The following is an 18376-nucleotide window of genomic DNA, read 5'->3' on the forward strand; positions in this document are numbered from 1 at the left end:
GTCAGTAACCCATCCCCCACCCCCTGCGGATGGTCGGAATTCCGGAAGGACGCTCTCCCACCGCAGCCAGCCCACCGAGATTCATCAGCAAGCCTCTTTTCTTTTTTTTCCCGTCAGAGACGGTGCTGAGGTATGATCATGACTGAAGAGGTGAAGGGAATTCCTGTAAGAGTGGCATTACGATGTCGCCCTCTGGTTCCCAAAGAGATTAGCGAGGGCTGTCAGACGTGCCTTTCCTTTGTACCCGGAGAACCACAGGTGCGTAAAAGTCCCGGGCCCGCATCGGGACACGTCAGGCCAATGGACAGTGAGGGGTGTGGTCTGACCTTTCATCTTTTTCTTCCTCTTTTCTCCTGCCTTCTCTAGGTGGTGGTTGGTACTGACAAATCCTTCACCTATGACTTTGTGTTTGACCCTTCTGCTGAGCAGGAGGAAGTCTTCAATACAGCAGTAGCACCACTCATAAAAGACATATTTAAAGGTGAGACTATTTCATTCATCAAATGGTTCTTGAGCATATATTATGCTACTGTGCTTGGATGTTGTGAATACAGGAGTGGATGAAACACGAGTCCTGAATTTAAAAAGTCCCCAGTCTCTGTGTCCTTGACACTAGTTTTGTACTGTATTTGCTTTCTGTGGTTCTGCTCATCTTTGATATCTATGTATTCCATTAATTTTTAGACAGTAGGAGGTAAGGAAGGGGAAAGAGAGAGAAAGGGAGACATATATTTTTGTTTGTCCTGGAACGTTATTAGATTCTAAGCTGTTTGATGGGGGCTGATGATAATTAGTATGCCAAACTACTCAAGGCTCAAGCACTGCAAGACCTGTGAAAAGATTAAAAAATGAATAATAATAGCTTCCAGGCCCTGCAGGACTACAAAGTTTAGGGATAGGAGTAGAAGTAGATGACTATACACATACTTTTTGATGCATAAAAAAATTGTTAAACTTTTTGCACCCATCTTTAAGGAAAAGTATTTTAGGAGTTGAAAATATACAATAGAATCAATCAGTCCTGCTCTAGAAGTAGCAGTGCTTTTATGCAAAGTGGATGACACAAACTCTATTTGGGGAATCCAGTGAATTTCACAGCATAAGGAACCTTTGAGATAAGTCTTGAATGATGAGTAGAATTCTTTTACGTAAAGGAGATTTCCTAAAGTCCCTGAATACTCTGGCCAGTTACTAATCTTTATTGCAGAAGTGAAGCCTTTAGTGTTATTAAAGACCTTAGCAGGGCTCTGAAGAAGGGGGAAGTGCCTAGGAGGTCTTTATTATTCTAGGACAGTGGTTACTCAGGATTCAAAGCATAGGGCTACTTAAAAGAAAAAGCAGCGGTAGAGCGTCGGTCTGCGGACTGAAAGGTCCCAGATTCAATTCCGGTCAAGGGCATGTACGTTGGTTGCGGGCACATCCCCGGTAGGGGGTGTGCAAGAGGCAGCTGGTGGATGTTTCTCTCTCATCGACGTTTCTAGCTCTCTAACTCTCTCCCTTCCTCTCTGTAAAAAATCAATAAAATATATTTTTTTTAAAAAGAAATAGAACCATGACATACTAGTCCTATAAAGTTGAAACGGACATTTACATCATCTAGTCTAGCTTTCAAAAGAAAATGCTTTCTAGCAATACCTTTGTAAAGTGAACTTCCATTGCCTATTTAATTCCTTTTTTGTACAGGGAACTCACTGACTCATAGTGTAGTCCTGTTGATTGGTTCTCAGACAACTCTTATTATATTAGTTTATACTGAGATGAAATTTGCCTCCTGGTAATTTCTACCCAGTGATGTTAGTTTATCTCTCTGGAGTCTACAGAAGCCTTCTTCCAGGCCACAGCAATTCACATTGTATTTTTTCCCCCACTTTTTAAGTGATGTCATGACTCTGAATATCTGAATACTTGTTTTAAATTTTTAAAAGTGATAATCTCAAACTTATAGAAATGTTGCAAGAATAGCATAAAAAACGTTTTTCCTGAACCATTTGAAATTAGTTGTTGAACTGATGCCCCCTGAATAGTGTATATATGCTACAAACAAGGACTTTCTGCTACATAACTACAATACCACCATCAAAATAATGAAATTAGCATTGTTATAATAGTACTATCCAGTCCTCAGACCTCATTTTAGTTTCACCAATTGTCTCAATTATGTCCTTTATAGCAGAGGGTCTAGTTCAAATTCATATGTTATATTTATTTGTACTGCTTCTGTAGTCTCCTTCATTCTAAAATTCCTTCATTGTCTTTTTTACTTTCATACTCATGACACTTTTGAAGATCCACAGGCCAGTTATTTTATAAAACATTTCTAATTTTTTAAAATATATATTTTATTGATTTTGTACAGAGAGAAAGGGAGAGAGATAGAGAGTTAGAAACATCGATGAGAGAGAGTCATCGATTAGCTGCCTCTTGCACACCCCCCACTGAGGATATGCCCGCAACCAAGGTACATGCCCTTGACCGGAATCGAACCCGGGACCCTTCAGTCCCCAAGCCAACACTCTATCCATTGAGCCAAACCAGTTTCGGCAAAACATTTCTAATTTTTGGTTTGTCTGCTTTTACTTCTGATTAGATTCAGGTTCTCTTTGAATCCTGTCAGTCAACACATGATTTTGTTTTGTTCCATTACTGTTGATATTCATTTTGAGATCTTGATGGAGGCTTTAGCAGGGGAGTGCAGCTACTCATGTACCCTTGCCCTGAATACGGTCCTCTCCTCTATCTGGAAATGTTCTCTTCAACCAAGCTTGCAGCTTCTAGAGGGGGATACACATGGATCAGTGAGGGAGGAAGAGGACACCTGCCTACCCAGCCAGATCAGCCAAACCAACTGTGGCGATCAGTGGTGTGACAGATGTTGCAGCCAGATGGCCCTCACATCCTGATGTTCATTTTGATCATTTGATTAAGGTGTTATTTGCCAAGTTTCTCCACTATAAAGTTCATCTTTTTCTTATTTACATATTTGAAAGACCATCATATGCTTCTAATTCTCTTCTCATTAACCATCCTTCCTTTCCTTTAGCCATTCCTGAAAAAAAATATGGTTTCCAAAGCCTTCATTATCTGGGCATCTTCCTCAAATTGTACCTTTACAGTTTAGTAAGAGTGCTATATTTCATATTTTTAAGTTGGGAAACTATGAGAATTAAGTTATAGTCTTTAGAAGCAATATAATGTAGAAAATGATTCCAACATATATGTGTTTGGTTAACATTGCTCTGTAAAGACAAACTAGTATTTTTCAGTCAGCTCAACAGTACTTTCTTGTACTCTGAACTCTCAATACCACAGAGTGCTTTGTAAAAAGTACTACAACTTAGTTTTCACAGTTATTACTATACTGTAGTATTGCAGAAGATTATGGAATGTTATTCTCTTGATCTATAATCATGCCATACTATACCATACGAGGTAATACTAGCATTCTACTAGTGAAATCTCAATTTAACATCTTTTTTTCCCCTTTATTGATTAAGGTATTACATATGTGTCTTTATTCCTCCATTACACCCCCACTCCAATCATGCCCTCACCCCCCTGGTGTCTGTATCCATTGCTTAGACTTATACGGATGCATACAAGTCCTTTGGTTGACCTTACCCCTCCCTCCCCTACCTTCCCTCTGAGATTTGATGGTCTGATTCATGCTTCACTGTCTCTGGATCTGTTTTTTTTTGTTTTTTTTTTTTATCTTTTCATCATTTCAAGTTGTTCATTATATTCCACAAATGAGTGAGATCATATTCTCTGGATCTGTTTTTTCCCCCCCATCATTTCAAGTTGTTCATTATATTCCACAAATGAGTGAGATCATATGATATGTATCTTTCTCTGACTGACTTATTTCATAATCCTCTCCAGGTTCATCTATGCTGTTGCAAATGGTAGGAATTTCTTCCTTTCTACAGCAGCATAGTATTCCATTGCATAGATGTACCACAGTTTTTTTTTTAATCCACTCATCTGCTGATGGGGACCTAGGCTGTTTCCAAATCTTAGCTCTGGTAAATTGTGCTGCTATGAAATAGGGGTGCATATATCCTTTCTGATTGGTGTTTCTAGTTTCTTAGGACATATTCCTAGGAGTGGGATTACTGGGTCAAATGGGAGTTCCACTTTTAGTTTTTTGAGGAAACTCCATACTGTTCTTCACAGTGGCTGCACCAGTCTGCATTCCCACCAGCAGTGCACGAGGGTTCCGTTTTTTTTGGTATCCTCACCAGCATTTGGGATTTGTTGATTAGTTGATGATAGCTATTCTGACAGGCGTGAGATGGTACTTCATTGTTGTTTTGATTTGCATCTCTCGGATGATTAGTAACTTTGAGCATCTATACTAATGATAGAGGAATATGCAAATTGTCCAGGACACCATCACAGTAATGACCAAACAGCAGGCTGTGTGGGGCGACCGGGCTGGCAAGGAATTTTGTGAGGAACAACCAAACATCTGAACATCAGGCTGCATGGGGCGACAAGGCCGGCAAGGGGGTTAGTGAGGAATGACCAAATGTCTGAACAGCAGGCTGCATGGGCAACCAGGCCGACGGGGAGGGGTAGGGGGGACAGTTAGGGGTGACCAGGCTGGCAGAGGGGGTAATTGGAGGTGACCAGGCTGGTGGGGGGGGGGGAATCAGGCAGGCAGGCAGGTGAGCAGTTAGGAGCCAGCGGTTCCGGATTGTGAGAGGGATTTCCGAAGTGTCCTGGATTGGAGAGAGTGCAGGCAGGGCTGAGGGAATCCCCAGCCCCTTGTACGAATTCGTGCATCGGGCCTCTAGTGTTTTCATATGTCTCTTGGCTTTATGTCCTCTTTTTAAAAGTACCTATTTAGGTCTGTTGCCCATTTTTTGATTGGATTACCTTCCTTTTCTAAAGTTGTATGAGTTCCCTGTAAATGTTGAAGATTAAACCCTTACCAGAGATAACATTGGCAAATAAATTCTCCCATGCAGTGTGCTTTCTTGTTGTTTTGGTGATGGTTTGTTTTGCTGTGCAGAAGCTTTTTATTTTGATGTAGTTCCATATTTTCTCTTTAGTTTCCAGTGCCCTAGGAGCTGTATCGAAGAAGATATTGCTTTGGCATATGTCTGAGATTTTGCTGCCTGTGGATTCCTCTAAGATTTTTATGGTTTCCCATCTTATGTTTAAGTCCTGTATACATTTTGAGTTCATTTTTTGTGTATGGTGTAAGTTGGTGATCTAGTTTCATTTGTTTGCATGTATCTGTCCAATTTTCCCAACACCATTTATTGAAGAAACTGTCTTGACTCAGTTGTATGTTCATGTCTCCTTTGTCAAATATTAATTGAGCAGAGTGGTTTGGGTTAATTTCTGGATTCTCTATTCTATTCCATTGGTTTATATGTCTGTTCTTCTGCAGGCAGTTTTGAGAACCATGATTTTGTAATACAGCTTGATATCTGGTATTGAGATCCCTCCTACTTTATTGAGAAAGAAAGTTCTTCTTTCTCAGGATTGCTGCAGCTATTTGGGGTATTTTTTTTTCCAAATGAATTTTTGGAGAGTTCATTCTAGGTCTGTGAAATATGTCATTGATATTTTAATGGGGAGTGCATTGAATCTATAGATTGCTTTGGGTAGTATGGACATTTTAATGAGGTTGATTCTACCAATCCCAATCCATGAACACAGTATGTTCTTCCATCCGTTTATGTCTTCCTCTAGTTCTTTTTTCAATGTCCTGTAGTTTTCCGCATGTAGGTCTTTTACCTCCTTAGTTAATTTTATTCCTAGGTTTCTTAATTTTTTAAAAAAATATATTTATTTTATTGATTTTTTTACAGAGAGGAAGGGAGAGAGATAGAGAGCTAGAAACGTCAATGAGAGATAAACATCGGCCAGCTGCCTCTTGCCCCCCCCCCCTACTGGGGATGTGCCCGCAACTCAGGTACATGCCCTTGACCGGAATCGAACTTGGGACCTTTCAGTCCGCAGACCGACGCTCTACCACTGAGCCAAACCGGTTTCGGCTAGGTTTCTTAATTTTTTTGGTGTAATGTTAAATGGGATTCTTTTTAATCTCTCATTCTGTAAGTTTACTATTGTTATATAAAAATACCAGAGAGCCCTAATCCGTGTGGCTCAGTGGATAGAGCGTCGGCATGCGGACTGAAGGGTCCCAGGTTCGATTCCAGTCAAGGGCATGTACCTTGGTTGCAGGCACATCCCCAGTAGGGGTTGTGCAGGAGGCAGCTGATCGATGTTTCTTTCTCATGGATGTTTCTAACTCTCTCCTCCCTTCCTCCCTGTAAGAAATCAATAACACATATTAAAAAATAAAAATGCAATAGATTTCTTGGCGTTAATTTTGTATCCTGCTACATTGCCAAATTCATTTATTAAGTCTAATATTTTTTGATGGAGTCTTTAGGGTTTTCTGTGTACAGTATCATGTTATCTGCGAATAAGGTCAGTTTTACATCTTTTCCAATTTGGATATCTTTTATTTCTTCTTCTTGTCTAATTGCTATGGCTAGCACTTCCAGTACTATATTAAACAGGAGTGGTAAGAGTGGGCATCCCTGTCTTGTTCCTGTTCTTAGGGGAAATGGTATTAATTTTTGCCCATTGAGTATAATGTTGGCTGTAAGTTTGTAGTATAAGGCTTTTATTATATTGAGGTATGATCCCTCTATTCCCACTTTGCTGAGGGTTTTTATCAAGAAAGGGTGTTGGATTTTGTCAAATGCTTTTTCTGCATCAATTGATAATGACTATGTGGTTTTTAACTCTCAATTTGTTTATGTGATGCGTCACATTTATTGATTTGCCAATATTGTAATATCCTTACATCCCGGGGATAAATCCTGTTTGGTCATAGTGTATGATCTTTCTGATGTAATGCTGGATCTGATTTGCTAGGATTTTGTTGAGGCATCTATGTTCATGAGGGAATTGGCCTGTAATTCATTTTTTTTTGTGTGTGTTGTTTTTTATCTGGTTTTGGTATTAGGGTAATGCTGGCTTCATATTAGGTCTAGTAATAATTAATGTCGTTTTCTAATACTTTTTTAAATCGAATTTATTTAAACAATACAACAAAATTTAATCAACAATATAGTTGCCGTTGTTTTCTACTACTTGTGCCCAATGCTCAGGAAGCATTTTAATCCCTCTGTTTTAAAATTCTTGTGATTTTGATGCAAAAAATTCGGTCAATGCATTTTTGAGGCATTCTTCATTATTAAATTTTTTTCCAAGAAGAAAGTTTTGCAAAGAACGAAACAAATGGTAATCGGAAGGGGCAATATCAGGAGAATATGCAGGTTGAGGGAGAACTTCCCATTCCAACTGGCGCAGTTTTTCAGCAGTGATTCTTGCAGTATGCGGTCGTGCGTTATCGTGGTGAAGAATTACGCCCTTCCGATTAATCAGCGCGGGTTCTTTTTCTCTTAAAGCTTGGGCTAACCTTTCCAATTGGGCACTATACACTGCACTTGTAATGGTTTGGTTAGATGGTAAAAGTTCATAATGAAGAATTCCTTTAAAATTCCACCAAACACACAACATCACTTTTTTCGCATGCAAGTCAGGTTTTGGCATGGGCTGCGGAGCCTCATTTTTGTCCAATCATTGAGGCCGCCTTTTCAAATTAACATACAGCACCCATTCTTCATCTCCGGTAACAATTTGCTCTAAAAACGGCAAACGGTTTTGACAAGAGAGGAGCGAACTGCAAATTGTGACTCTCTGATTACAGTTGTTGTCGGTCAACTCATGAGGAACCCATTTTCCAAACTTTTGGACTTTGCCAACTGCACGCAATTGATTGGAAAATTTTTTTTTGTGAACAATTTAAAGTTGTCGCAAGCTCTTGTTGGGTAATTTGAGGATTTTGCACCAAAAGAGCTTGAAGAGCTTCTTGATCAAAATTGGACACACGGCCTCGACCACTCTTGTCATCTAACGAAAAATTTCCCTCGCGAAATTTCTCAAACCAACGCTGGCATTTTCTGGCGCTAACTGCATCTTGACCAAGAGCACTACAGATGTTTTTTGCAGCCTCACTTGCTTTTCTTCCTAATTGGAACTCGTAAAGCATGCAGTGCCGAATATGCTCTTCATCCGCCATCTTCTTAGCCCTAGTTTTGCAACAAAAACCAAACCAAACACAAACTTTTTCAAGCAAAACTTGTTAATTGCACTTCACACGTTCTTTAGATACCACGTGTTTGAAGGTTATGTCAATACAAGTCAACGCCAAGCAAAATTTTAAACGAATGTTTAAAAACGACATTAATTATTACTAGACCCGATAGAATGAGCTTGGAAGTGTTCCATCCTCTTGAGTTTTTTTGGTATAGTCTGAGGAGAACAGGTTTTACTTTTTCTTTGAATGTTTGGTAAAACTACCCTGTGAAGTTGTCTGGCCCTGGGCTTTTGTTTGCTGGAAACATTTTGATGACTGATTCCATTTCCTTCATAGTTATTGGTCTATTGAGATGTTTAGATTCTTCCTGATTGAGTTTTGGAATGTTGTATTTTTCTAGACATATGTCTATTTCCTCTAGGTTCTCTAGTTTGTTGGAATGGAGTTGTTCATAGCATTTTTTAACAATCCTTTGTATTTCTGTGGGGTCTGTTGTTATTTCACCTCTTTCATTCTGATTTTGTTTATTTAGGTCCTCTCTCTTTGCTTATTGGAGAGCCAGCTAGAGGTTCATCAATCTTGTTAATCTTTTCAAACAACAAGCTAGTGGTTACATTTTTTGTTTGTTTGTTTTTCTTTTTTGGTGTCTGTGTCATTTATTTCCACTCTAATTTTTATTATCTCCTTCCTTCTGCTCACCCTGGGCTTTTCTTGTTGCTCTTTTTCTATTTATTTAAGTTGTTGAGTTTGAGGATTTATTGCCATTTTTCTTGTTTTTTGAGGGAGGCTTGTAGAGCCATAAACTTCCCTCTCAGGATTGCTTTCACTGTGTCTTATAGATTTTGGATTGTTGTGTTTTCATTGGGGGCAGGTTGCTCGCTGGGCTGCTGCTCCTCAGATTGGGCCTGGTTGTTTGTGTGGCTGCTGCTCCTTGGATGGGGGTGGGCAGGCTGCTCACAGGGCTGCTGCTCTTCGGACAGGGGTGAGCTGTGTGGGGCTGCTGCTCCTTGGATGGAGGCAGGCTGCATGAGGCTGCTACTTTTCATATGGCGCTGAACTGCTTATGTGCTTCCTGCTCCTTAGATGGGGGCAAGATGTCCACATGGCTGCTGCTCCTTGGATGGGGGTGGGCTGCTTGTGTAGCTGCTGCTCACTTGGTCACAGTGCCCTGGGCTAAAGTGATAGGCTGGCCAGAGCAGAGTGCACTTTGGAACTCACAGGAGCCTGTGGCCGGGGTGGTGGAGTTTCAGTGACCATGGGACCACAGCCAAGGCAGCATTTCCCTACCAAGGGTGTCTGTATAGATCCAGATGGTGTCTGAGGGCACCCTGGGTGAGGCTGAGGCTGGGCTCGCAGTCACAGCAGCTCTCCCCTTCAAGATGGCGTGGCCTCTGTGGTAGAGCCCCCCCCCCCCCATCCCCAGAGTGTTTGCAACAGTAGCAGAGGCTTCCCTGCTAGGTGAGTTCAATTTGCCTGCCCCCATAGTTCTTGCAGGATCAAACTGTCCCTCACAGACACACACACACACAATACATCCAAACACTCCCCTTTCACTCCCTCGCTCCCTCATGCTCTCCCTCACTGCGGCCATCTTCCTGTCTCTGTAGTTCGGTCTGGAATGTTACTGACCCATTTTTGGATGGGGTCTCCTCTCCGGGTGTCTGGTTATGTGGCCCACTCTCTACCACATTGACCAAATAGGACAAAATGTAATTAGAGAAAACACGACACAAAGGGAACAAAAAACGAATGTACTAACTACACCAATAACCCCAATATAAGTGACCACCAGAGAAAAGAGAATTAGGGGAGAGAAAAGAGAACACAAATGATGTCAAGGAGAGAAAAAATGGTAAGAGAGAAAAGAAAAATGAGAAAAAGGAAGAGGGAAAAAACATATATAAACTGAATGGCCAGATTATTATGATCTCTGAATGCATAATCTGGCGCGTGTGTGTGTGTGTGTGTGTGTGTGTGTGTGTGTGTGTGTGTGTGTTTGACACATGTGGTATAGAGGAAGAAGAAAGAGGATGAGTGGATAAGAAGAAAGAGAAATGAAAGGAAAAAATATTTAAAATTAGGTTAAAATAAAAAATAAAAAAATAGAATGAATAAAAAATAATGCAAGAAGAAATATAAATAAAGAAACAAAAAAAGGAAATATAGGGAAAAAAAGAGAGATAACAAAACAATAGTAAAACACAATAAAAATGAAAAATTTAAGTGTCATTCTTTTCCGCCAAGTTTTAATGCCCCATGGGGGCTGGTTTAAGATCCCACACTTCTGTACTGTCTAGCACTTCTCAGTTTCCTGTTAGATTGTTGAAGTTCCAAGTGGTTCACTGCCCTCTGTTTGTGTCTTTATCCACAGCCTTGACCGCCAGCTGGTGGGATCAATCTTCCCACTTAGCTTATCTGCTCACTTTTAACCTTAAATCTCTCAAGCGGCTGTTTCTGACAGGGCTATAGGTGGGGAGGTTCCTGTATAACTTTCCAGGACTGAACAGCCTCTCTTCATGCCAGTTCCTGAAGGCTCTCAAGGACTATTTAGATTATTTTTTGTATCCTTTGTACTGCTTAGGCTGTAGTTTGGGTGTGGCTGTATTGGTTGCCTGGAGACTGCAAGGAGGGGCTATCTCTTCAGGAGGAAATGGCTGCTTAGGGCTCACATGTCAGGTATATCTCAGTGCCAGACTCCAGGCCACCGCTCCCTGACCTGCTCTTCTCCGGAGCCTCTCTCCAGGCTCCACAAGTTCACACCTCAGCCACGGTGTTTGTATTTGAAAGGTCATATGAGCTGGGTTTAGTGAATAAAAGTGAAGACCAAAAAGAGAGGAAAGAGCTGCGCCACTGGAGTTTATCTCCCCCCAGCATGGCGCAGCTTGAGCAGTTGTTCAGGCTGCCCCTCCAGGCTCAGCCTCTTGTGGCTATGAGCTTAGATCTAGAATCCCCTGCTGCCAGCAGCCCTGTGAACTTCCTTTCCACAGTCAGATATTACAACTGTCCCCAGGGATGTGGCATTGGTGCTGTTCAGCTTCCTTTTGACCCTCTGGGCTCAGAGGTCTTGCAATTCTCTCCAGCCCAGATCCCTGATTTTACCATTCTCCAGGCATCCTCTGCCCTTCCCGGCTGTGAATTGTCTCACCAGCTATGTCTACTTCACCAATTCGTGGTGGATGTTATTTGATTTAGTTGTTTTTTCTATCTGCTCCGGGACAAGGCTTGGGGCATGTCTGCCTATTCCTCTGCCATTTTGTCTCCTCAATTTAACATCTTAAGATTTTTCAGTATATTAAAGTCTTCATTTATACAAAGAACTTCTTTCAGAAAAAAGCAAAGGGCACATATCCAATTGAATCATACTTAAAAAGATGACATTACTATGAGGAGCCTGATAGTATGGTCCAGATACAGTCTAAGAGTTCAGATAAGGAGTAGATGCTTTCATTGACTGTTAAAAGCAACTTTGCCCTGGCTAGTTTGGCTCAATAATTAGAGTATCAGGCCTTGCACCAAAGGGTTTTGGGTTTGATTCCTGGTCAAGGGCATGTACCTGGATTGCAGGTTCCTCTCTCCCTCCCACTCTAATAAAAGCAATGGTAAAAATATCCTTAAGTGATGGCTGTTAATCAAGTAAATACAAGTTTGAATTTCTTCTATTTATATAGCTTCTAAGACTTTAGTTCCCATAATTTATAATAGCTTGAAGTAGATAAAAAGTAAAATTATAAAACTCTGGCTCTTCGACAGTGACTTGGCCATCTTCATGATCTCAGTCATATCTTTAAGTGTTTTACTTCCTATCTTTTAAGGGCTATCAAGAGGGGCCCACACTTTGGGTTTGGTTTTTTTCTTCTTTGCTTATTTGGAGCAGTGCAAATTCATGACACCCATACAGGTTTTCTCTGTGTCTGCTACTCATGAATGAGTCCCTTGTCTTAAGAGAGCAGTCTTAATTTTGTAGCAAGCAATCACTGAAGGAAATGGAATATATTGATTGGGTGAAAATATTTGAGTATCACCATGCATGTGACTTCTGTTTTGCCAGGTTATAATGCAACCATCCTGGCCTATGGGCAAACTGGCTCTGGAAAAACCTATTCAATGGGAAGTGCATACACTACAGATCAAGAGAATGAACCAACAGTTGGGGTCATCCCTAGGGTAATACGACTGCTCTTCAAAGAAATTGATAAGAAGAGTGACTTTGAATTTACTCTGAAAGTGTCATACTTAGAGGTAAATCTAATAATCTTTAATTATTCTGAGTTTAAATTTATCTTTGGGTAGAAAAATAAATCCTAATCAGGATTTTCCTGGCATGACTCAAATTAATAAATTGCATTTTTAGTAAATTACATTTTTATAAATTGATAGAAAAAACTTACTGTCTCCGTTGGATCTAGTTTCCACCCAGTTCTTTCCTCATTGTCAGAATACGTAGTCTGTTTAATCTGATTGTTAGAAGACTTGGCATTGCCATATAGAAAGATGATAGGAATTCTTTTAATTCCAATTTGGCCTGTAGTATGGATTCCCTATAGAGTCTGCAGAAAAATATTTGATTTCCTTTTACTGTTTTGAGGCTTAAGTGATAATTTTGCTAATTCATGAAGAATGTTACACAATTTGGGTGACATATTGAGTTGTATAGGTGATGATAGAGTGTGTTTATTCAAAGATATTTATTCAGTATCTACTATGTTATAGTCCCTATTCTAGGTACTTGGGCTATATCAGTGACCGAAATAGATAAAAATCCTTGCCCTTGTAGGTGTTTTCATTCTACTGTATATTAGTATAGATTGACCAGTTATATCTAACCACCAAACATCAAAAACACTTGTTTAGGGAACTTATGGCTTCTGGTTGGTCCTGTATCAGTGATAACATATCTTTAAGGAGCAATAATTAAACATAAATAATTTAAGCATGCAATTATAAATTGTATGTGAATTCTTCATCCTGAAGTTTAATTTTAATAGGTATAGGAGGTTTAGAGTTGGAAGATGGGAAGTTAAAAATCATTAAGATTAGCCTTCTTGAATTTTCATTAACCCGGTTGAGGTCAAAGTAATCAAATGAAAAAATAACTTAGGAATGTTAAATAGTAGGAACAACAATACTAGCAAACAAATATAGTGCTTACTACGTGCTAATACATCCAATAGTACATTAGTATTATTGTTATTTGTTAATACTAGTAAACAAATATGTACTTACTATTTAAACACTGTTGTATGTACTTAAAAGTTCTGGTTGTTGAAATATCGGTTGTCACTTCTCCCTTTTGCTTCCCACTTCCATCCTCCACTAAGAGTACGTAACTTAACAGTATAACAAAATGGGTGACACTGTTAGGACACCATCAAAGAATTGAATTTGGGCACTCATGTTACTTTTTGTTATGTCTGCTATTTCTAAGAGACTGTCTTAAGAGAGCATTCTCAATTTTATTATAGTAATGTGTGGATTCATTCTTACAAGTATCAGATGTTTGTATGTATGTTTAAAGTCCTTTTCTTAATTAAAAACAATATGTTTGTGGTAAAAAATATTTTAATGCAGAAAGTCACAATGAATTTAAAAATCATCTACGATCCCACCACCCCGAGATTACCACTGTTAATATCTTTTTTTTTTTTTTTTACCACTTTATTTTCAACAATAACAGATTTACAATGAAGAAATCTTGGATCTTCTATGCTCATCTCGTGAGAAAGCCTCTCAAATAAATATACGAGAAGATCCTAAGGAAGGCATAAAGGTATGTGTGTTGTTGTTGTTATTATTATTATTTAAAAACGTTGCTTACTACTAAAATTAACATCCCTTTTATTTAACACTGAGGTTTTATTATTTTTAAAATATATTTTATTGATTTTTTACAGAGAGGAAGGGAGAGAGATAGAGAGCTAGAAACGTCGATGAGAGAAACATCGACCAGTTGCCTCTTGCACACCCCCTACAGGGGATGTGCCCGCAACCAAGGTACATGCCCTTGACCGGAATCGAACCCGGGACCTTTCAGTCCGCAGACCGACGCTCTACCACTGAGCCAAACCGGTTTCGGCTAACACTGAGGTTTTAAATGACTACCAACATCTTTCAGATTTTGTGTGGTCCTAATTTCCTTTGTTAATCTAGAATTCCTACTATCACTTTCCTGGTCCCTCTTCAAAGAATACTAATATCAATTAAATATTTATTAACTATTTATAGAGTTCTAAGTCTGGGCTGTCTGGTTCAGTTGCCACTAGCCCCAAATGGCTATTTAAACCTAAATTAACTAAAATTGACTAACATTTAAAATTCACTCCCTTAGTTAAACCAGCCACACATCAGGGTTTAATAGTTACATGTGGCTAGTAGCCACAGTATTGGACAGCACAGATACAGAACTTATCCATGGTCAGAAAATTATCTTGGACAACACTAGAATAGACATTGTGCTAGGGTCTGGGATGATATTTAAAAATTAAAAAGTTAAGTAATATGAACTTTTTTAAATTCATAAGTACCATAGGAAAAAAGCAATTGCTTATTTGAGAGGTTTCTGTCACATGGTGTAAATGCAGGATGTGGAGATATAGCTAAACAGAAAATTTGAGGCAAAGTTGGGAGTTTTGAATCTGGGAATGGGCCAAATCCAGAAGCCAGTGTTAAAAACAGGCATAGCTTGGGTCTAGTACCAATTTGAGTATTCAGGAGTGGGAGATTCTAAGGCTAGAAATGGATGAGAATAGGTAGTATAGACATGGGAAAGGTTGGTAAAGTAATAGTTTACCCATCTTTCTCTCCTTTCTCTCTTCCCTGCACAGAAAATTGATGGTTTAGAGCACATGTGTCAAACACAAGGCCCGTGGGCCAAATCCAGCCCGCCAGGCCTTGCAATGTGACCCGCACTGTGCTGTCATCACTGCACTCCGCTGTCAGTTTATGACATTGTCAGTTTATGACTGTTCAGTAAACAATTCGGCCCGCGATTTAGGCTGGATTTTAGATTTTGGCCCCTTCTCTGATTGAGTTCGACACCCCTAGTTTAGAGTATAGGTGTCTGAGAGGCAGATGCTTGTGCTTCTGATTTCCCCCCCCTCTCCCCCTTTTTGAGTCCTTAAGCCATTAGCCAGGTGCTAAAGCAAGGCTTAAAGAATCAGACATATTTGAAAGCCTGATAAACTTGGAATATAGGGGATAAGTTTGGATAGTGGGGATAAACCTGGACAAAATGCATGCTATCACCAAAAATAATGTTTGGTAGAGAGCTAGCTCTTGATTGGATTCCAAAATATTTTATATGCCCCATGCTAAAATAGGAATTAAATGCCAAGCATTATTTGAGGTGAAATTTGCAATACAAAGATGTGTAGATTTTGGACTCAAATTGGGGCACATAAGGACAAGCTTGTAAATACTTTTCAGATGGATGAATGGACCATAAGTCAGTAGAGAAAAGAATAAGGGTATTCTTGTAGTAAAGAATAGGTTAAGCAGGAAAGTAGAAAATATACTCCTAGAGTAATAAGACTAGACCAGTCAGTCTGAATTCAGGGATATGAGTTGGGAAGTAATAGGAGATATGTTAGGACCAGATTAGGAGTCCATGTTAAAGAATTTAGTTTCTATTCCTATGAATACTGTATAAGATATTTAATACTTCTGAATGAAGGTTTGCTGTTGCTACTTTTACCAATTCTTTATCTTAATGTGTTTATCTCTCCAGCTAAGTTAGCTCCTGGATGTTATCCTCATTATCTAGCACAAGTCTTTGTAGTTTGATAAAGTTTTAGGAAACAAAGTTTTTAGGAAGACTAAACAGACATGGATTGAAAAGGAGAAAGACTATGATGAGAAAAGCCAATTCAGAAAACTGCCTTATTTTCCCGGTATGAGGTAATATGGGCCTGGACTAGACAAGTATAAAGGAAAAGGAAACAATGGGTTCAAAAGAAGGACTAGGGGAAAAAAGAATGACTAGGAGTTGGTGACAGATGAGATATAGAGGACTTGAAAATAAAGCTGAGGTTTTGAGAATACAGATATTAATAGAAATGGAGAAGGATTGGATAGAATCAATATTGGTGGGAGGAAGATGAGTTTGATTTATAATTTACTGATTTCAAAGTAAGTAGCAGACAATTATAAACAGAAGACTAGAAAGTAGGGTACCAATGTAGATTTGGGAGTTATCTATCTATAATAATAAAAGTGTGATATGCTAATTAGACCAGATGTCCTCTGGACAAAGCCAGGGCTGCAAGTGAAGCTCGGGTCATAGGTGCCTGCTGGCAGCCAGAGGAAAGCTTGGGCCCAGGTGCCAGAGGGTAGCTGGTGCAGGCAGCCGGGGGAAGGAAGGCTTACTTTTGCACAAATTTTGTGCATCAGGCCTCTAGTGTGTGTGTGTGTGTGTGTGTGTGTGTGTGTGTGTATGTGTGTGTATGCGCCAAACAATGGAACAACCAATTGTTATGATACACACTGGCAGCCAACCAGCCAATCCAGGCCCCGATCACCACCCCAACCTTCTGCAGCCCTTCCCCATGGCCGGCCCTACCCCAGATTGACCCTCCTCACCCCCATTGGGGGCAGAGCTAGCTGACCAACCTCCTGCAGCCCCTCCCCTACGCCAACCCAGCCCCAATCGGCCGCCATGGGGGCAGTCTGGTTGGACCCCACCAATGCATGAATTCGTTCACCAGGCCTCTAATCGAGTAATAAAATCATAGCATATTGGGGGTAGCAGGGACTTACTCTAGTTCAATTTCCAGAGGCTCCAATAGATTTTAATTTGTATAAACCCTCATAGCTAAATATAGTACCAAGCCTAAGCCCCTGTTTTTCTGGCTTCCTAATCTAGTGAAAACTATTCCATGCATAGATTAAAAACAGATCAGAGGTGCCTTGACCAGTTTGGCTCAGTGGATTTGATTCCCAGTCAGGGCACATTCCTGGGTTGTGGGTTCGATCCGCAGTAGGGGGTGTGCAGTATGCAGTCAGTCAGTGATTCTCTCTCATCATTGATGTTTCTGTGTCTCTCCTTTTCCCTTCCTCTCTGAAATCAATAAAAAAATATATATTTTAAAACAACACAAAAACAAAAACAGATCAGAGGTATAAGGAGGAGCTAGAGTTACATAGAAGAGAAAGTAGCAAAGATCAATATCATTGTTGTTTGCCCTTGCTGTCCTTTGGGCCAAAGCTTACATTCACTTGGAGCTCCCTGAAAGGTATCTTATCCATTGCTACTCTAAAATCTAGAGATCTTTCCTAGCTCTAGTATTGACTGGCACCTTTGTTTTGGAAGCCCCTAGTGGAGATTGAAGACCTTGGTTTTGCAGGGATCACAGTGATTAGAGTTGCTAGATAAAATCATGACTATTCCATTTATTAAGATTGTCCTGGAACATCAAGACATTTTTAAACTACCAATTCTTATATTTCTGATGAATTATTTAAGTATGAATCATAATCATAAGGGAATTTTTTTTCCTTCTCTGAATTAGATTGTGGGACTCACTGAGAAGAATGTTTTAGTTGCCCAAGATACTGTTTCCTGTTTGGAACAGGGCAACAACTGTAGGACTGTGGCCTCCACAGCTATGAACTCCCAGTCATCCCGATCTCATGCCATCTTTACAATCTGCATAGAGCAAAGAAAGAAAAGTGACAAGTAAGTTACAATTTAAAGAGTCAAGATTTTTAATGTTAGTTCTACTGAAGTTGAATATTAGGTTGCTTCTTTAATTGATTTGATAAATATCTGACATCAATACTCTGAGCACTAGTAACCTTTGGGGCCATTTTGACTGACTTAAAAGAAGAGCTGGCAAGTCAACTTTGATACTCAGTTATCATTAAGCTTGTGTACTCTTCTCACTTGTGTCTTCCTGTCATTATCACAGGAGTAGCAGCTTTCGCTCCAAGCTGCATCTTGTAGACCTTGCTGGATCAGAAAGACAAAAGAAAACCAAGGCTGAAGGGGATCGTTTAAAAGAGGGTGAGAATAATTAAGACCACAGTTATAGATAAAAACTTCTAGTCCTGTTATTGGTATTGTTGGTGTTTTGACTGGATAGGTCACAATATAATAGTACCTACAATTCAAGCTTGAGGCTGATTTCAGAAATAGTTAAGAAAATTATTTTTTTCCCTTGCAATCATTTTCTAATTTAAGTATGAGATTTGGATCTGGCCCTTGGTTTGATTTTATCTGGGCTAGGCAATATTTTGTTATTCCAGCTACTTATG

General features: G+C 39.7%; 1 protein-coding gene across 1 annotated transcript in view; it reads left to right on the forward strand.

The window, feature by feature from the left end:
* Positions 1-18376, forward strand: part of KIF4A (kinesin family member 4A) — a 143095-nt gene that overhangs the window by 249 nt on the left and 124470 nt on the right. Inside the window, exons 2-7 of the mRNA XM_084869809.1 lie at positions 118-258; positions 367-481; positions 12177-12367; positions 13803-13895; positions 17632-17798; positions 18031-18125. Coding sequence (XP_084725935.1) covers positions 133-258; positions 367-481; positions 12177-12367; positions 13803-13895; positions 17632-17798; positions 18031-18125 — 787 coding nt within the window. The 5' untranslated portion in view covers positions 118-132. The remainder of the gene's footprint in view (positions 1-117; positions 259-366; positions 482-12176; positions 12368-13802; positions 13896-17631; positions 17799-18030; positions 18126-18376) is intronic.

The sequence above is a fragment of the Pipistrellus hanaki genome (assembly GCF_964339955.1).
Source record: "Pipistrellus hanaki genome assembly, chromosome: X".
NCBI lineage: Eukaryota > Metazoa > Chordata > Mammalia > Chiroptera > Vespertilionidae > Pipistrellus > Pipistrellus hanaki.